This window comes from Phyllobates terribilis, unplaced genomic scaffold, assembly GCF_046119375.1.
Source record: "Phyllobates terribilis strain yellow unplaced genomic scaffold, ASM4611937v1 Scaffold_10__3_contigs__length_209671492, whole genome shotgun sequence".
NCBI classification, from domain to species: Eukaryota; Metazoa; Chordata; class Amphibia; order Anura; family Dendrobatidae; genus Phyllobates; species Phyllobates terribilis.
Genome location: NW_027362770.1, coordinates 152,804,534 through 152,831,269, shown reverse-complemented (window position 1 = coordinate 152,831,269; position 26,736 = coordinate 152,804,534). Strand labels below are relative to the sequence as shown.

Sequence of the window (26,736 nt, the reverse complement as noted above, 5' to 3'; positions counted from 1 at the left end):
CCTGTAATATGGTCATAGCTCTATATGGTGAACACTGTTCCCATCATCACGCACAGCGATTGTACACAGGTTAGATATTTAACTTCATAAAGCCGCTGTATACAAAGTATTGATCTGTATACCCCCAACTACAGACACAGGACGATCCTCTATGTGACACCTGTGTATATGGCTGACCACTGACTGTTACACACAGATGTCACTGGTGCCCAGCACTGGAGAATAGGATGGGGTTTATACAGTGTGACAAATATTTACTATATTATTCTAGTAATTAATAAACATTTAAGATATCTAATATATTGTTTCCCTATATCACATGAGCCACAGAAAAGGGGACGTACAATTGTCTAAAATCTATCCACCTATTAATCATCTATCTATCATCTATCTAATATCTATCTATTATCTATCAATCATCTATTATCTATCTATTATCTATCAATCATCTATTATCTATCATCTATCTATTATCTATCTATTATCTATCTATCATCTTTTATCTATCTGTAATCTATTATCTATCATCTATTTATTATCTATCATCTATCTATTATCTATCTATTATCTATTATCTATCTATTATCTATCTATCATCTATTATCTATCTATTATCTATCTGTCATCTATCTATTATCTATCTATTATCTATCTATCATCTATCTATCTATTATCTATCTATTATCTATCTATCATCTATTATCTATCTATCATCTATCTATTATCTATCTATTATCTATCTATTATCTATTATCTATCTATTATCTATCTATTATCTATCTATTATCTATCACCTATCTATTATCTATCTATCATCTATTATCTATCTATTATCTATCTATTATCTATCTATCTATTATCTATCTATCATCTATCTATTATCTATCATCTATCTATTATCTATCTATCATCTATCTATTATCTATCTATTATCTATCTATTATCTATCTATCATCTATCTGTTACCTATTATCTATCTATTATCTATCATCTATCTATTATCTATCTATCATCTATCTATTATCTATCTATTATCTATCATCTATCTATCATCTATCTATTATCTATCTATTATCTATCTATCATCTATTATCTATCTATCATCTATCTGTTACCTATTATCTATCTATTATCTATCATCTATCTATTATCTATCTATCATCTATCTATTATCTATCTATTATCTATCTATTATCTATCTATCATCTATCTATTACCTATTATCTATCTATTATCTATCATCTATCTATTATCTATCTATCATCTATCTATTATCTATCTATTATCTATCTATCATCTATTATCTATTATCTATCTATCATCTATCTATCATCTATCTATTATCTATCTATCATCTATTATTTATCTATTATCTATCTATTATCTATCTATCATCTATCTGTTACCTATTATCTATCTATTGTCTATCTATTATCTATTATCTATCTATTATCTATCTATCATCTATTATCTATCATCTATTATCTATCTATCATCTATTATCTATCATCTATCTGTTACCTATTATCTATCTATCATCTATCTATTATCTATCTATTATCTATCACCTATCTATTATCTATCTATCATCTATTATCTATCTATCATCTATCTATTATCTATCATCTATCTATTATCTATCTATTATCTATCTATCATCTATTATCTATCTATTATCTATCTATTATCTATCTATTATCTATCTATCATCTATCTGTTACCTATTATCTATCTATTATCTATCATCTATCTATTATCTATCTATCATCTATCTATTATCTATCTATTATCTATCTATCATCTATTATCTATCTATTATCTATCTATCATCTATCTATCATCTATCTATTATCTATCTATCATCTATTATTTATCTATTATCTATCTATTATCTATCTATCATCTATCTGTTACCTATTATCTATCTATTGTCTATCTATTATCTATTATCTATCTATTATCTATCTATCATCTATTATCTATCATCTATTATCTATCTATCATCTATTATCTATCATCTATCTGTTACCTATTATCTATCTATCATCTATCTATTATCTATCACCTATCTATTATCTATCTATCATCTATTATCTATCTATCATCTATCTATTATCTATCATCTATCTATTATCTATCTATTATCTATCTATCATCTATTATCTATCTATTATCTATCTATTATCTATCTATCTATTATCTATTTATCATCTATCATCTATCTATTATCTATCATCTATCTATTATCTATCTATCATCTATCTATTATCTATCTATTATCTATCTATTATCTATCTATCATCTATCTGTTACCTATTATCTATCTATTATCTATCATCTATCTATTATCTATCTATCATCTATCTATTATTTATCTATTATCTATCATCTATCTATCATCTATTTATTATCTATCTATTATCTATCTATCATCTATTATCTATCTATCATCTATCTGTTACCTATTATCTATCTATTATCTATCATCTATCTATTATCTATCTATCATCTATCTATTATCTATCTATTATCTATCTATCATCTATCTATTATCTATCTATTATCTATCTATTATCTATCTATCATCTATTACAGTCATATGAAAAAGTTTGGGCACCCCTATTAATCTTAAGCTTAATGTTTTATAAAAATTGGTGTTTTTGCAACAGCTATTTCAGTTTGATATATGTAATAACTGTTGGACACAGTAATGTTTCTGCCTTGAAATGAGGTTTATTGTGCTAACAGAAAATGTGCAATCTGCATTCAAACAAAATTTGACAGGTGCATAAGTATGGGCACCCTTATCATTTTCTTGTTTTAAATACTCCTGCCTACTTTTTACTGACTTACTAAAGCACTTTTTTTGGTTTTGTAACCTCATTGAGCTTTGAACTTTATAGCCAGGTGTATGCAATCATGAGAAAAGCTACTTAAAGTGGCCACTTGCAAGTTGTTCTCCTGTTTGAATCTCCTCTGAAGAGTGGCATCATGGGCTCCTCAAAACAACTGTCAAATGATCTGAAAACAAAGATTATTCAACATAGTTGTTCAGGGTAAGGATACAAAAAGCTGTCTCAGAGATTTAACCTGTCAGTTTCCACTGTGAGGAACATAGTTAGGAAATGGAAGAACATAGGGACAGTTCTTGTTAAGGCCAGAAGTGTCAGGACAAGAAAAACATCAGAAAGGCAGAGAAGAAGAATGGTGAGATCAGTCAAGGACAATCCTCAGACCACCTCCAGAGAGCTGCAGCATCAACTTGCTGCAGATGGTGTCACTGTGCATCGGTCAACTATACAACACACTTTGCACAAGGAGAAGCTGTATGGGAGAGTGATGCGAGAGAAGCAAGCACGCCACAAACAGAGTCGGCTGAGGTATGCAAAAGCACATTTGAAGAAGCCTATTTCTTTTTGGAAGAAGGTCCTGTGGACTGATGAAACCAAGATTGAGTTGTTTGGTCATACAAAAAGGCGTTATGCATGGTGGCAAAAAAACACAGCATTCCAAGAAAAACACTTGCTACCCACAGTAAAATTTGGTGGAGGTTCCATCATGCTTTGGGGCTGTGTGGTCAATGCCGGCACTGGGAATCTTGTTAAAGTTGAGGGACGCATGGATTCCACTCAGTATCAGCAGATTCTTGGCAATAGTGTTCAAGAATCAGAGATAAAGTTGAAGTTACGCAGTGGATGGATCTTTCAGCAAGAGAATGATCCAAAACACCGCTCCAAATCTACTCAGGCATTCATGCAGAGGAACAATTACAATGTTCTGGAATGGCCATCCCAGTCCCCAGACCTGAATATCATTGAACATCTGTGGGATCATTTGAAGAGGGCTGTCCATGCTCGGCGACCATCAAACTTAACTGAACTGGAATTGTTTTGTAAAGAGGAATGGTCAAAAATACCTTCATCCAGGAAATCATTAAAAGCTACAGGAAGCGACTAGAGGCTGTTATTTTTGCAAAAGGAGGATCTACTAAATATTAATGTCACTTTTCTGGTGAGGTGCCCATACTTATGCACCTGTCAAATTTTGTTTGAATGCAGATTGCACATTTTCTGTTAGTACAATAAACCTCATTTCAAGGCAGAAACATTACTGTGTCCAACAGTTATTTCATATATCAAACTGAAATAGCTGCTGCAAAAACACCAATTTTTATAAAACATTAAGCTTAAGATTAATAGGGGTGCCCAAACTTTTTCATATAACTGTATCTATCTATCATCTATCTATTATCTATCTATTATCTATCATCTATCTATTATCTATCTATCATCTATCTATTATCTATCTATTATCTATCTATCATCTATTATCTATCTATTATCTATCTATCATCTATCTATCATCTATCTATTATCTATCTATCATCTATTATTTATCTATTATCTATCTATTATCTATCTATCATCTATCTGTTACCTATTATCTATCTATTGTCTATCTATTATCTATTATCTATCTATTATCTATCTATCATCTATTATCTATCATCTATTATCTATCTATCATCTATTATCTATCATCTATCTGTTACCTATTATCTATCTATCATCTATCTATTATCTATCTATTATCTATCACCTATCTATTATCTATCTATCATCTATTATCTATCTATCATCTATCTATCATCTATTATCTATCTATCATCTATCTATCATCTATTATCTATCTATCATCTATCTATTATCTATTATCTATCTATCTATCATCTATCTATTATCTATCTATCTGTCTATTATCTATCTATCTATTATCTATCTATTATCTATCATCTATCTATCATCTATCTATTATCTATCATCTATTATCTATCTATCATCTATCTGTTACCTATTATCTATCTATTATCTATCATCTATCTATTATCTATCTATCATCTATTATCTATTATCTATCTATTATCTATCTATAATCTATCTATTATCTACAGTTATATGAAAAAGTTTGGGCACCCCTATTAATCTTAAGCTTATTGTTTTATAAAAATTGGTGTTTTTGCAGCAGCTATTTCAGTTTGATATATGTAATAACTGTTGGACACAGTAATGTTTCTGCCTTGACATGAGGCTTATTGTACTAACAGAAAACGTGCAATCTGCTTTCAATCAAAATTTGACAGGTGCATAAGTATGGGCACCTCACCAGAAAAGTGACATTAATATTTAGTAGATCCTCCTTTTGCAAAAATAACAGCCTCTAGTCGCTTCCTGTAGCTTTTAATGATTTCCTGGATCCTGGATGAAGGTATTTTTGACCATTCCTCTTTACAAAACAATTCCAGTTCAGTTAAGTTTGATGGTCGCTGAGCATGGACAGCCCTCTTCAAATGATCCCACAGATGTTCAATGATATTCAGGTCTGGGGACTGGGATGGCCATTCCAGAACATTGTAATTGTTCCTCTGCATGAATGCCTGAGTAGATTTGGAGAGGTGTTTTGGATCATTGTCTTGCTGAAAGATCCATCCCCTGCGTAACTTCAACTTTGTCACTGATTCTTGAACATTATTGTCAAGAATCTGCTGATACTGAGTGGAATCCATGCGTCCCTCAACTTTAACAAGATTCCCCGTGCCGGCATTGGCCACACAGCCCCAAAGCATGATGGAACCTCCACCAAATTTTACAGTGGGTAGCAAGTGTTTTTCTTGGAATGCTGTGTTTTTTTGCCGCCATGCATAACGCCTTTTTGTATGGCCAAACAACTCAATCTTGGTTTCATCAGTCCACAGGACCTTCTTCCAAAAGGAAATTGGCTTCTCCAAATGTGCTTTTGCATACCTCAGCCGACTCCGTTTGTGGCGTGCTTGCAGAAATGGCCTCTTTCGCATCACTCTCCCATACAGCTTCTCCTTGTGCAAAGTGCATTGTATAGTTGACCGATGCACAGTGACACCATCTGCAGCAAGTTGATGCTGCAGCTCTCTGGAGGTGGTCTGAGGATTGTCCTTGACTGATCTCACCATTCTTCTTCTCTGCCTTTCTGATGTTTTTCTTGGCCTGCCACTTCTGGCCTTAACAAGAACTGTCCCTGTGTTCTTCAATTTCCTTACTATGTTCCTCACAGTGAAAACTGACAGGTTAAATCTCTGAGACAGCTTTTTGTATCCTTCTCCTGAACAACTATGTTGAATAATCTTTGTTTTCAGATCATTTGACAGTTGTTTTGAGGAGCCCATGATGCCACTCTTCAGAGGAGATTCAAACAGGAGAATAACTTGCAAGTGGCCACTTTAAGTAGCTTTTCTCATGATTGCATACACCTGGCTATGAAGTTCAAAGCTCAATGAGGTTACAAAACCAAAAAAAGTGCTTTAGTAAGTCAGTAAAAAGTAGGTAGGAGTATTTAAAACAAGAAAATGATAAGGGTGCCCATACTTATGCACCTGTCAAATTTTGTTTGAATGCAGATTGCACATTTTCTGTTAGTACAATAAACCTCATTTCAAGGCAGAAACATTACTGTGTCCAACAGTTATTACATATATCAAACTGAAATAGCTGTTGCAAAAACACCAATTTTAAGAAAACATTAAGCTTAAGATTAATAGGGGTGCCCAAACTTTTTCATATAACTGTATCTATCATCTATTATCTATCTATCATCTATTATCTATCTATCATCTATCTTTTACCTATTATCTATCTATTATCTATCATCTATCTATCATCTATTATCTATCATCTATCTATTATCTATCTATCTATCATCTATCTATTATCTATCTATTATCTATCTATCATCTATTATCTATTTATCATCTATCTGTTACCTATTATCTATCTATTATCTATCTATTATCTATCACCTATTTATTATCTATCTATTATCTATCATCTATCTATTATCTATCTATTATCTATCATCTATCTATTATCTATCTATTATCTATCTATCATCTATCTATTATCTATCTATTATCTATCTATTATCTATCTATCATCTATCTATTATCTATCTATCATCTATTATCTATCTATTATCTATCTATCATCTATCTGTTACCTATTATCTATCTATTGTCTATCTATTATCTATCATCTATCTATTATCTATCTATTATCTATCTATTATCTATCTATCATCTATTATCTATCTATTATCTATCTATCTATTATCTATCATCTATCTGTTACCTATTATCTATCTATTATCTATCTATTATCTATGTATCTATCTATTATCTGTCTATTATCTATCTTTCATCTATCTATTATCTATCTATCTATTATCTATCTATTAGCTATCTATTATCTATCTATCTATTATCTATCTATTAGCTATCTATTATCTATCATCTATCTATTATCTATCATCTATCTATTATCTATCTATCTATTATCTATCATCTATTATCTATCTATCTATTATCTATCTATTATCTATTTATTATCTATCGATTCAATATCTGTCTATCTACCCATTTTCTATTTAAATACAAAGAAAAAATAGAGACAGGACACAAAGAGTCCTAGTGAAAAATGTGGTTTTATTCACCATCTAGGTGCAATGTTTCAGCTTTCCAGCTGGAGCCACGTGTGCTTGATCAAGTTAAATAAGGCTTCATTTGGGAAACTGAAACATTGCACCTAGATGGTGAATAAAACCACATTTTTCACTAGGACTCTTTGTGTCCTGTCTCTATTTTTTCTTTTTTTGTACATCCAGTGGACTTTTTGATCAAATTATTTGGACTTTTTTTGGCTACTGCCCTAAGGCTGTGCGCCCACGATGCGTTTTTCAAGCGTTTATGCTGCGGAATTTCCGCAGCGTAAACGCTTGGTAAACCTTCCCCCATGGTCTCCAATGCAATTCCGCACTTTCAATGCCCATGCTGCGGATTTTTCCGCAGCGTTTATGCTGCGCTCAAAAATCCGCAGAATGTCCATTAATTTTACGGAAGCGTTGCGTTTTCGCCGCCATTGACTTGCATTGGAACGTGCCAATTTCGCAAGACTGCATCTGTACTTGCGTAATTGGTGCGTTCTAATGTGCGGATGGTACCCGAGTGTGGAGGACAGGAGACTCTCCTCCGGATCCAGGTACCATTAAAAGCTGTAAAAAAAGAATAAAATAAAAAATAAAGATTATATTCACCTTCCGACGGCCCCCGGACTCCTTGCCTGTGCTTGCCGACAGATCGCGCAGGACTGAAGAACCTGCGCTGACGTCACAGTCATGTGACGGCAGGTCCTTCAGTACAGCATATTGCGATCTGCCGGCAGCTAGCACAGGAGCGCAGCAAGACAGCGCAGGTCATCTGAAGGTAAGTATAGGTTTATTTTTTTATTTTTAGCCATTCTCTTGGGTCACACTATATAAATCCATGCCAGTTGCATGGATTTATATAATGTGACCTAGTTGTCAAGCACTTTCCAAGTGATGCTAAAATCGCTTGGAAAGCGCTTGTCAACCCGCATGCGGAAATGCATGTGAAGAACGCTTCACATCCGCATGTCCCTGGCAGGAAAACGCATGTACAATCCGCAGGTACAATCCGCATGTACAATCCGCATGTGTTTTTTCTGCCAGGGAGATGCAGGAATGTTCAGGAAAAATCCGGAGCATTTCTGCATCGTGGGCACATAGCCTAAGAGAGATTGCACCACTGACTGAAGACTGTGCTACTATTTCATGTTATCTATCTATCTATGTATCTATCTATCTATCTATCTATCTATCATCTATCTATTATCTATCTATTATCTATCATCTCTCTATCTATTATCTACCTATCTATCATCTATCCATTTATCTATCTATTATCTATCTATCATCTATCTATTATCTATCTATTATCTATCTATCTATTATCTATCATCTATCTATCTATCATCTATCTATTTTCTATCTATTATCTATCATCTATCTATTATCTATCTATTATCTATTATCTATCTATTATCTATCTATTATCTATCATCTATCTATCATCTATCTATTATCTATCTATTATCTATCATCTATCTATTATCTATCATCTATCTATTATCTATCTATTATCTATCATCTATCTATTATCTATCTATTATCTATCTATTATCTATCATCTATCTATTATCTATCTATCTATTATCTATCATATATCTATTAAATATCTGTTATCTATCTATCATCTATTATCTATCTATTATATATCTATCATCTATCTATTATCTATCTATCACCTATCTATTATCTATAATCTATCTATTATCTATCTATCTATCATCTATCTATTATCTATCTATTATCTATCATCTATCTGTTATCTATCTATCTATCATCTATCTATCATCTATCTATTATCTATCTATTATCTATCTATTATCTATCATCTATCTATTATCTATCTATTATCTATCTATTATCTATCATCTATCTATTATCTATCTATCTATTATCTATCATATATCTATTAAATATCTGTTATCTATCTATCATCTATTATCTATCTATTATATATCTATCATCTATCTATTATCTATCTATCACCTATCTATTATCTATAATCTATCTATTATCTATCTATCTATCATCTATCTATTATCTATCTATTATCTATCATCTATCTGTTATCTATCTATCTATCATCTATCTATTATCTATCTATTATCTATCTATTATCTATCCATCCAATATCTACCTCTTTGTATCTATACACCCCCAACAAATACAATCACAGTAAATGAATATAATACACCTATGTGTATTTATATCACCCACTCATAATATACAACCTACTTCTATGGAGCAAACCCCCTCCCCAACACACAGTAATTGAATGAATTATGTATGTATATCCCCCACTGACTGCATATACAAGACCCCTATGCACATACACAGCTAAGAAATGTATTACACATATATATCCCTACTAACTGTAATATATATTTAAATATATATATATAGGCACTATATAAATAAATAATATAAAAGACTCCTATATACTGTACATGAACAGTGAATGAATGCATTACACACCTATTTTCCCTAATGACTGTATACATACACAGGACCTCTATACACAAGCACAGTAAATGTATGCATTACTCATGTATATCCTACAAGACCCCTATACACACTTGTATATCCCCTACTAACGTCACGTAATACCCTTATACAAATGCATGTCCCATACTAAATGTCTATATATACACACAAGACCTCTATTCACAAGCACAATAACAGGTAATAGTACACATGTATATCCTCCACTGACTGTATATATACAAGACCCCTATACACATACACAGTAAATGAGTGTATTACACATGTATATCCTCCACTGACTGTACATATACAAGACCCCTATACACATACACAGTAAATGAGTGTATTACACATGTATATCCTCCACTGACTGTATATATACAAGACCCCTATACACATACACAGTAAATGAGTGTATTACACATGTAAATGATTGACCCCCCCAGCCCATAATTGATTGATCCCCCTTGTCCTATTTAATAGATTCCCCTTGTCCACTTTTACTCATCCCCAGTCCCTATCTATTTGCCTTATCCCCCACCATATTTAATTAACCCCTGTCCATAATTAATTGATTGATTCCCCAGACCACAATTAATTATTTCCCCAGTCCATATTTATTGATATTATTGATACTTATTGATCCCCAGTCCTTAGTTAATTGACCCACCGTCCATACCTATTTATTTGCTTTACCCCCCATCCTATTTAATTAAACCCCCTGTCCATAATTAATTGATTGATTCCCTAGTCCACAATTAATTATTTCCCCAGTTCATACTTATTGATCCCAGTCCATAGTTAATTGACACACCGTCCATACTTAATTAATCCACCTGACCCACTCAGCTGATCCCCCGTCCATACTTAATTGATACTTAATTGATCCCCCGTCCATACTTAACTGATCCCGCGCCGATATCTAATCGATACACTTGCACATCCCTAATTGATCCCCGTCCATACACCTATATATAAATAATTGTGTTTTGTACTTGTACATATATACTGACTGTATCCCCATATTTAGAATGACGTCCATGTTGGCCGGAGCCGTGCAGTGTACATCTTGCGCAATGTATGCATTCCCTGAGCTACCGCTCAGGGATCCATACTGCTGCGAGAGATGTGAGCATATCGTGCACTTGGAAGCCCAAATCCTGGATCTAAGTGCTCAGATAGCGGTACTGAGGAGCATCGACAACATGGAACGGAGTTTGCTGCTCACCGAGCAGACACTCAATGGGTCGACACTGGGGGTGGAGCTTAGTGGGGAAGCGCAGGCTGAACAGGCAGGGAGCTGGGTAACAGTTAGAAGGGATAGAGGGAAGAAGTATAGGAAGGCTGGTTCAGAACCGGCATTATTGGAGCACGACAGATCCTCTGACCGCCGGGGGAGTGTATGCTCCAGTAATGAGGGGGAGGGGGGAAGTGTAGGGCAGGCTAGACAGGTCCTGGTAGTGGGTGACTCTATTATTAGGGGGACAGACAGGGCAATCTGTCACAAAGACCGGGATCGCCGAACGGTGTGCTGCCTCCCTGGCGCTCGAGTCCGGCACATCGCGGATCGGGTTGACAGGTTACTGGGTGGGGCTGGCGAAGACCCAGCGGTCATGGTCCACATTGGCACCAATGACAAAGTGAGTGGTAGATGGAGGGTCCTTAAAAATGATTTCAGGGATCTAGGTAGGAAGCTTAGGGCAAGGACCTCCAAGGTAGTTTTCTCAGAAATACTACCAATCCCGCGAGCCACACAGGAGCGCCAACGGGAGGTTAGGGAGGTGAATAAGTGGCTAAACAGTTGGTGCAAGGCAGAAGGGTTTGGGTTCATGGAGAACTGGGCCGACTTCGCTGTCAGCTACAGGCTCTACCGTAGGGACGGGCTGCACCTCAATGGGGAGGGTGCAGCGGTGCTGGGGAAGAAGATGGCTAATAGGTTGGAGGAGTTTTTAAACTAGAGACGGGGGGGGGGAACCAAGGAAATAGGTGGGATGTGAGGCAAGCAAGGGGGAAGGGGAGAAGTGAATATAATGAGGGTGGAGAGGGGGGTGGGGATAGTACAGTTAGATCGTTAGAGAAGAATAGGATGCTAAATAACCCCAAAGTTTTATCTTGCATGCTGACCAACGCAAGAAGCTTGACCAATAAGGCGGATGAGCTGCGGGCGCTTATATCGGAGGAGAGGTATGACATCGTAGGTATAACAGAGACTTGGCTAGACGATAGCTACGACTGGGCGGTAAATTTAACAGATTATAGTTTATTTAGAAGGGACCGGAAACAGGGGAAGGGCGGAGGAGTCTGCTTATATGTAAAGTCACGTCTAAAGCCCAGACTAAGGGAAGATATAGGAGAGGGAGAAGAGGGGGTCGAGTCCATGTGGGTAGAGATAGAGGGGGCAAAAAATAATAATAAAATATTACTGGGGGTCTGCTATAAGCCACCCAATATAACAGAGGAGAATGAGAAACTGCTATTAGGACAAATAGACAAAGTAGCAAAACATAATGAGGTGATTGTAATGGGGGACTTCAACTACCCGGATATTGACTGGGAAACAGAAACCTGTAGATCGCAGAAAGGAAAAAGGTTCTTGACAAATATCAAGGATAATTATCTCTCCCAACTAGTGCAGGAACCAACGAGAGGGAAGGACGTGTTGAACTTAATATTGACTAATAGGCCTGATAGAATAACTGAGGTACAGATAGGGGGGCACCTAGGTAATAGCGATCATAATATTATCAATTTCAAAATGCCCTTCAGTAGGGTTATCAATAAGGGAACAACTAAAACATTAAACTTTAGGAGGGCAAAGTTTGATCAGTTGAAAGAAAACCTTCAACTTATAGACTGGGACAAAGTTCTTAATCAAGGAAATACGAATAGTAAATGGGAAACCTTCAAAAGAATTCTGAATACTCAGTGCGAGAGGTATATACCGTATGGGAATAAAAGGGCCAGAAATAAGAGGAAACCAATATGGTTGAACAAGAACGTAAAAGGGGCGTTAAATAGCAAAAAAGAGGCATTCAAGAGATTAAAACAGGAAAACAGTAAGGAAGCACTAATGTGTTACAAGGAAAAAACGAGAACCTGCAAAAAACAAATAAAAATAGCGAAGGAGGAAACAGAGAGACGTATTGCTAGGGAAAGTAGATCAAATCCCAAACTGTTCTTTACGTATATAAATAGTAAAAGGATTAAATCGAATAATATTGGACCGATAAAAAGTGATGAAGGCAAAATCATAGAGAAAGATGAGGATAAAGCTAATCTATTAAATAAATTTTTTTCGTCAACTTTCACAAAGGAAAAAGAACTAACAGGCGAAATGAGAAGTGACAAACTTAATCCTCCACTAAGTATGACTAATCTAACCCAAGCTGGGGTACAGAAACGCCTCAGTAACATTAAAATAAACAAATCACCAGGACCTGATGGCATACACCCACGGGTACTAAGGGAACTAAGTAATGTGATAGACAGACCGTTATATCTTATATTTAAGGACTCTGTTGAGACTGGGTCTGTACCACTTGATTGGCGACAGGCGAATGTAGTGCCAATATTCAAAAAGGGAGCGAAAAGTGACGCCGGAAACTATCGGCCGGTGAGTCTGACGTCCGTTGTGGGCAAAATTTTTGAAAGCTTCATTAAAGAGGCAATTACGGAGCATCTTGATGCTAATAATCTTTTAATCCCGAACCAACATGGATTCATGAGGAATCGCTCCTGCCAAACAAACCTGATTGACTTCTACGAGGAGGTTAGCTCTCGAGTAGATCAGGGGGAACCAGTGGATGTCGTGTATCTCGACTTCTCAAAAGCGTTCGATAGCGTGCCACATAATAGGTTGGTATACAAAATGAGAATGATGGGGCTGGGGGAAAATGTCTGCAAGTGGGTAGCTAACTGGCTAAAGGATAGAAGGCAGAGGGTGGTTATAAATGGAATATACTCAGATTGGGTAAGCGTCACTAGTGGGGTACCACAGGGGTCTGTACTAGGCCCAATGTTATTTAATATCTTTATTAACGACATAGTCAACGGGATAAATAGTAAAATATCAATATTTGCAGATGACACAAAGTTATGTAAAACAATTAATACAAAAGAGGACAGTGCAGACCTACAGAGGGACGTGGATAAGCTGGGTAGGTGGAGCATTAAATGGCAAATGAGGTTTAACGAGGAGAAATGTAAGGTCATACATATGGGAAGGAAAAATGGAAGTCACCAGTACTCACTGAATGGGAAATCATTGGGGAATTCAGAGATGGAGAAGGACTTGGGCATCTTGATTGATAGCAAACTAAATTGGAGTGCCCAAAGTCAGGCCGCTGCTGTAAGGGCAAACAGGGTAATGGGATGTATCAGAAGAGGTATAGCTGCAAAGGAGGAGAACATTGTTCTTCCACTGTACAAAGCACTGGTCAGACCACACTTGGAATACTGTGCTCAGTTATGGGCCCCAATATATAGAAAGGATATAAACGAGCTTGAAAAGGTACAAAGGAGGGCAACAAAATTACTAAAGGGAATGGAGGGACTGCAATACCCAGAGAGGTTGGCAAAACTAGGACTATTCAGCCTGGAAAAGAGAAGGTTGAGGGGGGACATAATAAATGTGTACAAATATGTTAGGGGACAGTATAGAGACCTTGGCCGGGATTTGTTCAAAAGGAGGGATATTACGGTAACAAGAGGGCATTCACTAAGACTGGAAGAGAAAAGGTTTCAGCACCAGCATAGGAAGGGGTTCTTTACGGTAAGAGCAGTGAGAATATGGAATTCACTGAGTGAGGAGACGGTAATGTCGGATTCACTAAACCAGTTCAAGCGGGGACTGGATGCTTTTCTAGATACCAGGCAGATTTCTGCATATACTTAAAAATAAAATAAAATAGTAGGTTGATACAGGGATTTATTCTGACTGCTGGTTTCAGAGTCGGGAGGGAATTTTTCCTCAGGTGAAGATTGGCCAAATCATTTGGGGTTTTTGCCCTCCTCTGGATCAACTTTAGCAACTACAGAACTAACAGGTCGAACTTGATGGACGCAAGTCTTTATTCGGCTTTACTAACTATGTACTATCTATGTACTATATCCTCCACTGACAGTACATATACAAGACCCCTATACACATAAACAGTAAATGAGTATATTACACATGTATATCCTCCACTGACTGTACATATACAAGACCCCTATACACATACACAGTAAATGAGTGTATTACACATATATATCCTCCACTGACTGTACATATACAAGACCCCTATACACATACACAGTAAATGAGTGTATTACACATGTATATCCTCCACTGACTGTACATATACAAGACCCCTATACACATACACAGTAAATGAGTGTATTACACATGTATATCCTCCACTGACTGTACATATACAAGACCCCTATACACACTTGTATATCCCCTATTAACGTCACGTAATACCCTTATACAAATGCATGTCCCATACTAAATGTCTATATATACACACAAGACCTCTATTCACAAGCACAATAACAGGTAATAGTACACATGTATATCCTCCACTGACTGTATATATACAAGACCCCTATACACATATACAGTAAATGAGTATATTACACATGTATATCCTCCACTGACTGTACATATACAAGACCCCTATACACATACACAGTAAATGAGTGTATTACACATGTATATCCTCCACTGACTGTATATATACAAGACCCCTATACACATACACAGTAAATGAGTGTATTACACATGTATATCCTCCACTGACTGTACATATACAAGACCCCTATACACATACACAGTAAATGAGTGTATTACACGTGTATATCCTCCACTGACTGTATATATACAAGACCCCTACACACATACACAGTAAATGAGTGTATTACACATGTATATCCTGCACTGACTGTACATATACAAGACCCCTATACACATACACAGTAAATGAGTGTATTACACGTGTATATCCTCCACTGATTGTATATATACAAGACCCCTATACACATACACAGTAAATGAGTATATTACACATGTATATCCTCCACTGACTGTACATATACAAGACCCCTATACACATACACAGTAAATGAGTGTATTACACGTGTATATCCTCCACTGACTGTACATATACAAGACCCCTATACACATACACAGTAAATGAGTGTATTACACGTGTATATCCTCCACTGACTGTATATATACAAGACCCCTACACACATACACAGTAAATGAGTGTATTACACATGTATATCCTGCACTGACTGTACATATACAAGACCCCTATACACATACACAGTAAATGAGTGTATTACACGTGTATATCCTCCACTGACTGTATATATACAAGACCCCTACACACATACACAGTAAATGAGTGTATTACACGTGTATATCCTCCACTGACTGTACATATACAAGACCCCTATACACATACACAGTAAATGAGTGTATTACACGTGTATATCCTCCACTGACTGTATATATACAAGACCCCTATACACATACACAGTAAATGAGTATATTACACATGTATATCCTCCACTGACTGTACATATACAAGACCCCTATACACATACACAGTAAATGAGTATATTACACATGTATATCCTCCACTGACTGTACATATACAAGACCCCTATACACATACACAGTAAATGAGTGTATTACACATGTATATCCTCCACTGACTATATATATACAAGACCCCTATACACATACACAGTAAACGAGTATATTACACGTGTGTATCCTCCACTGACTGTATATATACAAGACCCCTATACACATACACAGTAAATGAGTATATTACACATGTATATCCGCCATTGACTGTATATATACACAAGACCCCTATACACATACACAGTAAATGAGTGTATTACACATGTATATCCTCCACTGACTGTACATATACAAGACCCCTATACACATACACAGTAAATGAGTATATTACACGTGTGTATCCTCCACTGACTGTACATATACAAGACCCCTATACACATACACAGTAAATGAGTGTATTACACGTGTATATCCTCCACTGACTGTACATATACAAGACCCCTATACACATACACAGTAAATGAGTGTATTACACGTGTATATCCTCCACTGACTGTATATATACAAGACCCCTACACACATACACAGTAAATGAGTGTATTACACATGTATATCCTCCACTCACTGTATATATACAAGACCCCTATACACATACACAGTAAATGAGTGTATTACACATGTATATCCTCCACTGACTGTACATATACAAGACCCCTATACACATACACAGTAAATGAGTGTATTACACGTGTATATCCTCCACTGACTGTATATATACAAGACCCCTATACACATACACAGTAAATGAGTGTATTACACATGTATATCCTCCACTGACTGTACATATACAAGACCCCTATACACATACACAGTAAATGAGTATATTACACATGTATATCCTCCACTGACTGTACATATACAAGACCCCTATACACATACACAGTAAATGAGTGTATTACACGTGTATATCCTCCACTGACTGTACATATACAAGACCCCTATACACATACACAGTAAATGAGTGTATTACACGTGTATATCCTCCACTGACTGTATATATACAAGACCCCTATACACATACACAGTAAATGAGTGTATTACACATGTATATCCTCCACTGACTGTATATATACAAGACCCCTATACACATACACAGTAAATGAGTGTATTACACATGTATATCCTCCACTGACTGTACATATACAAGACCCCTATACACATACACAGTAAATGAGTGTATTACACATGTATATCCTCCACTGACTGTATATATACAAGACCCCTATACACATACACAGTAAATGAGTGTATTACACATGTATATCCTCCACTCACTGTATATATACAAGACCCCTATACACATACACAGTAAATGAGTATATTACACATGTATATCCTCCACTGACTGTACATATACAAGACCCCTATACACATACACAGTAAATGAGTGTATTACACATGTATATCCTCCACTGACTGTACATATACAAGACCCCTATACACATACACAGTAAATGAGTGTATTACACATGTATATCCTCCACTGACTGTACATATACAAGACCCCTATACACATACACAGTAAATGAGTGTATTACACGTGTATATCCTCCACTGACTGTATATATACAAGACCCCTACACACATACACAGTAAATGAGTGTATTACACATGTATATCCTGCACTGACTGTACATATACAAGACCCCTATACACATACACAGTAAATGAGTGTATTACACGTGTATATCCTCCACTGATTGTATATATACAAGACCCCTATACACATACACAGTAAATGAGTATATTACACATGTATATCCTCCACTGACTGTACATATACAAGACCCCTATACACATACACAGTAAATGAGTGTATTACACGTGTATATCCTCCACTGACTGTACATATGCAAGACCCCTATACACATACACAGTAAATGAGTGTATTACACGTGTATATCCTCCACTGACTGTATATATACAAGACCCCTACACACATACACAGTAAATGAGTGTATTACACATGTATATCCTGCACTGACTGTACATATACAAGACCCCTATACACATACACAGTAAATGAGTGTATTACACGTGTATATCCTCCACTGACTGTATATATACAAGACCCCTACACACATACACAGTAAATGAGTGTATTACACGTGTATATCCTCCACTGACTGTACATATACAAGACCCCTATACACATACACAGTAAATGAGTGTATTACACGTGTATATCCTCCACTGACTGTATATATACAAGACCCCTATACACATACACAGTAAATGAGTATATTACACATGTATATCCTCCACTGACTGTACATATACAAGACCCCTATACACATACACAGTAAATGAGTATATTACACATGTATATCCTCCACTGACTGTACATATACAAGACCCCTATACACATACACAGTAAATGAGTGTATTACACATGTATATCCTCCACTGACTATATATATACAAGACCCCTATACACATACACAGTAAACGAGTATATTACACGTGTGTATCCTCCACTGACTGTATATATACAAGACCCCTATACACATACACAGTAAATGAGTATATTACACATGTATATCCGCCATTGACTGTATATATACACAAGACCCCTATACACATACACAGTAAATGAGTGTATTACACATGTATATCCTCCACTGACTGTACATATACAAGACCCCTATACACATACACAGTAAATGAGTATATTACACGTGTGTATCCTCCACTGACTGTACATATACAAGACCCCTATACACATACACAGTAAATGAGTGTATTACACGTGTATATCCTCCACTGACTGTACATATACAAGACCCCTATACACATACACAGTAAATGAGTGTATTACACGTGTATATCCTCCACTGACTGTATATATACAAGACCCCTACACACATACACAGTAAATGAGTGTATTACACATGTATATCCTCCACTCACTGTATATATACAAGACCCCTATACACATACACAGTAAATGAGTGTATTACACATGTATATCCTCCACTGACTGTACATATACAAGACCCCTATACACATACACAGTAAATGAGTGTATTACACGTGTATATCCTCCACTGACTGTATATATACAAGACCCCTATACACATACACAGTAAATGAGTGTATTACACATGTATATCCTCCACTGACTGTACATATACAAGACCCCTATACACATACACAGTAAATGAGTATATTACACATGTATATCCTCCACTGACTGTACATATACAAGACCCCTATACACATACACAGTAAATGAGTGTATTACACGTGTATATCCTCCACTGACTGTACATATACAAGACCCCTATACACATACACAGTAAATGAGTGTATTACACGTGTATATCCTCCACTGACTGTATATATACAAGACCCCTATACACATACACAGTAAATGAGTGTATTACACATGTATATCCTCCACTGACTGTATATATACAAGACCCCTATACACATACACAGTAAATGAGTGTATTACACATGTATATCCTCCACTGACTGTACATATACAAGACCCCTATACACATACACAGTAAATGAGTGTATTACACATGTATATCCTCCACTGACTGTATATATACAAGACCCCTATACACATACACAGTAAATGAGTGTATTACACATGTATATCCTCCACTCACTGTATATATACAAGACCCCTATACACATACACAGTAAATGAGTATATTACACATGTATATCCTCCACTGACTGTACATATACAAGACCCCTATACACATACACAGTAAATGAGTGTATTACACATGTATATCCTCCACTGACTGTACATATACAAGACCCCTATACACATACACAGTAAATGAGTGTATTACACATGTATATCCTCCACTGACTGTACATATACAAGACCCCTATACACACTTGTATATCCCCTATTAACGTCACGTAATACCCTTATACAAATGCATGTCCCATACTAAATGTCTATATATACACACAAGACCTCTATTCACAAGCACAATAACAGGTAATAGTACACATGTATATCCTCCACTGACTGTATATATACAAGACCCCTATACACATATACAGTAAATGAGTATATTACACATGTATATCCTCCACTGACTGTACATATACAAGACCCCTATACACATACACAGTAAATGAGTGTATTACACATGTATATCCTCCACTGACTGTATATATACAAGACCCCTATACACATACACAGTAAATGAGTGTATTACACATGTATATCCTCCACTGACTGTATATATACAAGACCCCTATACACATACACAGTAAATGAGTGTATTACACATGTATATCCTCCACTGACTGTACATATACAAGACCCCTATACACATACACAGTAAATGAGTGTATTACACGTGTATATCCTCCACTGACTGTATATATACAAGACCCCTACACACATACACAGTAAATGAGTGTATTACACGTGTATATCCTCCACTGACTGTACATATACAAGACCCCTATACACATACACAGTAAATGAGTGTATTACACGTGTATATCCTCCACTGACTGTATATATACAAGACCCCTATACACATACACAGTAAATGAGTATATTACACATGTATATCCTCCACTGACTGTACATATACAAGACCCCTATACACATACACAGTAAATGAGTATATTACACATGTATATCCTCCACTGACTGTACATATACAAGACCCCTATACACATACACAGTAAATGAGTGTATTACACATGTATATCCTCCACTGACTATATATACAAGACCCCTATACACATACACAGTAAACGAGTATATTACACGTGTGTATCCTCCACTGACTGTATATATACAAGACCCCTATACACATACACAGTAAATGAGTATATTACACATGTATATCCGCCATTGACTGTATATATACACAAGACCCCTATACACATACACAGTAAATGAGTGTATTACACATGTATATCCTCCACTGACTGTACATATACAAGACCCCTATACACATACACAGTAAATGAGTATATTACACGTGTGTATCCTCCACTGACTGTACATATACAAGACCCCTATACACATACACAGTAAATGAGTGTATTACACGTGTATATCCTCCACTGACTGTACATATACAAGACCCCTATACACATACACAGTAAATGAGTGTATTACACGTGTATATCCTCCACTGACTGTATATATACAAGACCCCTACACACATACACAGTAAATGAGTGTATTACACATGTATATCCTCCACTCACTGTATATATACAAGACCCCTATACACATACACAGTAAATGAGTGTATTACACATGTATATCCTCCACTGACTGTACATATACAAGACCCCTATACACATACACAGTAAATGAGTGTATTACACGTGTATATCCTCCACTGACTGTATATATACAAGACCCCTATACACATACACAGTAAATGAGTATATTACACATGTATATCCTCCACTGACTGTACATATACAAGACCCCTATACACATACACAGTAAATGAGTATATTACACATGTATATCCTCCACTGACTGTACATATACAAGACCCCTATACACATACACAGTAAATGAGTGTATTACACGTGTATATCCTCCACTGACTGTACATATACAAGACCCCTATACACATACACAGTAAATGAGTGTATTACACGTGTATATCCTCCACTGACTGTATATATACAAGACCCCTATACACATACACAGTAAATGAGTGTATTACACATGTATATCCTCCACTGACTGTATATATACAAGACCCCTATACACATACACAGTAAATGAGTGTATTACACATGTATATCCTCCACTGACTGTACATATACAAGACCCCTATACACATACACAGTAAATGAGTGTATTACACATGTATATCCTCCACTGACTGTACATATACAAGACCCCTATACACATACACAGTAAATGAGTGTATTACACGTGTATATCCTCCACTGACTGTACATATACAAGACCCCTATACACATACACAGTAAATGAGTGTATTACACATGTATATCCTCCACTGACTGTATATATACAAGACCCCTATACACATACACAGTAAATGAGTGTATTACACATGTATATCCTCCACTCACTGTATATATACAAGACCCCTATACACATACACAGTAAATGAGTATATTACACATGTATATCCTCCACTGACTGTACATATACAAGACCCCTATACACATACACAGTAAATGAGTGTATTACACATGTATATCCTCCACTCACTGTATATATACAAGACCCCTATACACATACACAGTAAATGAGTGTATTACACATGTATATCCTCCACTCACTGTATATATACAAGACCCCTATACACATACACAGTAAATGAGTGTATTACACATGTATATCCTCCACTGACTGTACATATACAAGACCCCTATACACATACACAGTAAATGAGTGTATTACACATATATATCCTCCACTGACTGTACATATACAAGACCCCTATACACATACACAGTAAATGAGTATATTACACGTGTATATCCTCCACTGACTGTACATATACAAGACCCCTATACACATACACAGTAAATGAGTGTATTACACGTGTGTATCCTCCACTGACTGTACATATACAAGACCCCTATACACATACACAGTAAATGAGTGTATTACACGTGTGTATCCTCCACTGACTGTATATATACAAGACCCTATACACATACACAGTAAATTAGTGTATTACACGTGTATATCCTCCACTGACTGTATATATACAAGACCCCTATACACATACACAGTAAATGAGTGTATTACACATGTATATCCTCCACTGTGTATATATACAAGACCCCTATACACATACACAGTAAATGAGTATATTACACATGTATATCCTCCACTGACTGTATATATACAAGACCCCTATACACATACACAGTAAATGAGTGTATTACACATGTATATCCTCCACTGTGTATATATACAAGACCCCTATACACATACACAGTAAATGAGTATATTACACATGTATATCCTCCACTGACTGTACATATACAAGACCCCTATACACATACACAGTAAATAAGTGTATTACACATATATATCCTCCACTGACTGTACATATACAAGACCCCTATACACATACACAGTAAATGAGTGTATTACACATATATATCCTCCACTGACTGTACATATACAAGACCCCTATACACATACACAGTAAATGAGTATATTACACATGTATATCCTCCACTGACTGTACATATACAAGACCCCTATACACATACACAGTAAATGAGTGTATTACACATGTATATCCTCCACTGACTGTATATATACAAGACCCCTATACACATACACAGTAAATGAGTATATTACACGTGTATATCCTCCACTGACTGTACATATACAAGACCCCTATACACATACACAGTAAATGAGTGTATTACACATATATATCCTCCACTGACTGTACATATACAAGACCCCTATACACATACACAGTAAATGAGTGTATTACACATATATATCCTCCACTGACTGTACATATACAAGACCCCTATACACATACACAGTAAATGAGTATATTACACGTGTATATCCTCCACTGACTGTATATATACAAGACCCCTATACACATACACAGTAAATGAGTATATTACACATGTATATCCTCCACTCACTGTATATATACAAGACCCCTATACACATACACAGTAAATGAGTATATTACACGTGTATATCCTCCACTGACTGTATATATACAAGACCCCTATACACATACACAGTAAATGAGTATATTACACATGTATATCCTCCACTGACTGTACATATACAAGACCCCTATACACATACACAGTAAATGAGTGTATTACACATGTATATCCTCCACTGACTGTATATATACAAGACCCCTATACACATACACAGTAAATGAGTATATTACACGTGTATATCCTCCACTGACTGTATATATACAAGACCCCTATACACATACACAGTAAATGAGTGTATTACACATGTATATCCTCCACTCACTGTATATATACAAGACCCCTATACACATACACAGTAAATGAGTGTATTACACATGTATATCCTCCACTGACTGTATATATACAAGACCCCTATACACATACACAGTAAATGAGTATATTACACGTGTATATCCTCCACTGACTGTATATATACAAGACCCCTATACACATACACAGTAAATGAGTATATTACACATGTATATCCTCCACTCACTGTATATATACAAGACCCCTATACACATACACAGTAAATGAGTATATTACACGTGTATATCCTCCACTGACTGTATATATACAAGACCCCTATACACATACACAGTAAATGAGTATATTACACATGTATATCCTCCACTGACTGTACATATACAAGACCCCTATACACATACACAGTAAATGAGTGTATTACACATGTATATCCTCCACTGACTGTATATATACAAGACCCCTATACACATACACAGTAAATGAGTGTATTACTCATGTATATCCTCCACTGTATATATATATACACAAGCTCAGTAAATGACTGCATTTAACCTGAATATACCAATTTATTTTAATGACCCCCCACATCCCCTGTATAGCAGCATCTACCTGTGTTGCATTGACTCTGCGCAGCCCCTCCACAGCTCAGCTGAGCACAGCCCCCCATTCACAAGTCCTACATCCTCCACTATGTCAAGGGCACCCTGTGCCAGTCTCCCTGCCTGTAGCTGCTCAAGCATGTGGCAAGTGCCCCCCTTCCCCCTCTCCCTCCATACTCACAGAACAGATATAGCTCTGCATCCTATGCAGGGGCAGCCAGCACTGCATGCACATATTCATGGCACTGATCATACACTGCGGCTTCCTCCTGTGCTTGTGCAATGTAGGTCAGGCAGGTAAGGACATGAGCAATCCATAGTCCATCACCATCATCATCCCTCTGCATTGCAAGTCCTGAGCAGCTGGAGAAGATGCTGCACTGGTTAATACCCCCCAATATCCAGTGCAGGGATGTGCTCTGAGCAGTGACTCAGCCATTGACACTAGTGGGTTAGTCACGCATCTATGGAGCCCTTCATTCCACAACACCCCATATGCTGCTACAGCATCACACATGCAAAGTTCACATCTCCAGGAAATCTGCTGCATCTGAAGACCATCATCTCATACCTCCACGTTCTCTGCTTCAGCCATCTTCCTCCTCAGGAGCAAGCAGCGGGAGGAGTGCTTAATTCCCATAAGAGCCAGTAAGTTCCTTTATTTCCCCCTTTTACTATTAATTATTATTAGCAAATGTATCCAAAAAATTAAAAAAAAAAAAAAAATCAAAGTATTCACTCTTGACCTTCACCCAGATTGACTTCTCAAGTTCTATCAAAGTTCTTCTCCTCTTCAGGTGGCCACAATTTGCACTTTTTTAACTCGTCAGATACCCAAGGATGGAAAAAATCTATCAAAAATGTCATGACCTGAGGTTCCTTGGAGGGTGAGGAACCTTGGTAGATCACAACATCATGGTCTCCTTGTAGCTGATGATGATGATGATGACCATCTTCAGCCACCAGCAAGTTCTCCAGATGTGTCTTGGAATGCTCAGCTCTTCGCAATGAATGTCTGACTCTTTGCCAATGAATCGAGTCTTCTTTTTTTTTATTATTATTTCTTCTGGGAAAACTTGGTAGGAAACCAAATCCTCCTTATTAGAAGAAGCTGTATATTACTTCCATGTGCAGAAAATTAAATCCCCTTGCAGCAATGATTTTCTTCTTCTTTCCTTCCTCTGGCTCCTGGTTATGTCTATATCCCCCTCCAGTATATATATATAAAAAATATATGAACTTTTCTTAATAATCTCCACTTGGTAGTTGTGTAGATGGCGCTGTGCAGATTACAGATAGATCTGTTCTTTCTGGGTCAGCCCATTAACCCTTTGCAGCCACCCTCCTTCTGATTGGAGGCTGAGGATCCCTGTAGCCCCCCTGTCCTTGCCTCCTTGTTTGATTGACTTTTTGCTAATGAAAACTCATATTTAACATAAGACAGGATGTCCCTGTAGCCCCCAAAAAAACAAAAAAAAAAACCTATAACCAGGGGAGAAGAGGTAACACCACCAAAAACATATAGGATGCACTGCAGTCAGAGGTAGCTGA

General features: G+C 36.3%; 1 protein-coding gene across 3 annotated transcripts in view; it reads right to left on the bottom strand.

Moving 5' to 3' along the window:
- PRMT8 (protein arginine methyltransferase 8) overlaps positions 1 to 26,514 on the bottom strand; it is a 288,767-nt gene extending 262,253 nt beyond the window's left edge. Inside the window, exon 1 of one of the 3 annotated variants that reach the window (XM_073649943.1) lies at positions 25,757 to 26,514. In XM_073649943.1, the coding sequence (XP_073506044.1) occupies positions 25,757 to 25,825 (69 nt within the window). In that variant the 5' untranslated portion in view covers positions 25,826 to 26,514. Of the gene's footprint in view, positions 1 to 25,195; positions 25,341 to 25,366; positions 25,719 to 25,756 lie in introns of those variants that run through there. The other 2 variants (XM_073649942.1, XM_073649944.1) reach the window with 2 other exon arrangements.
- Between the last annotated feature and the right edge of the window lie 222 nt (positions 26,515 to 26,736).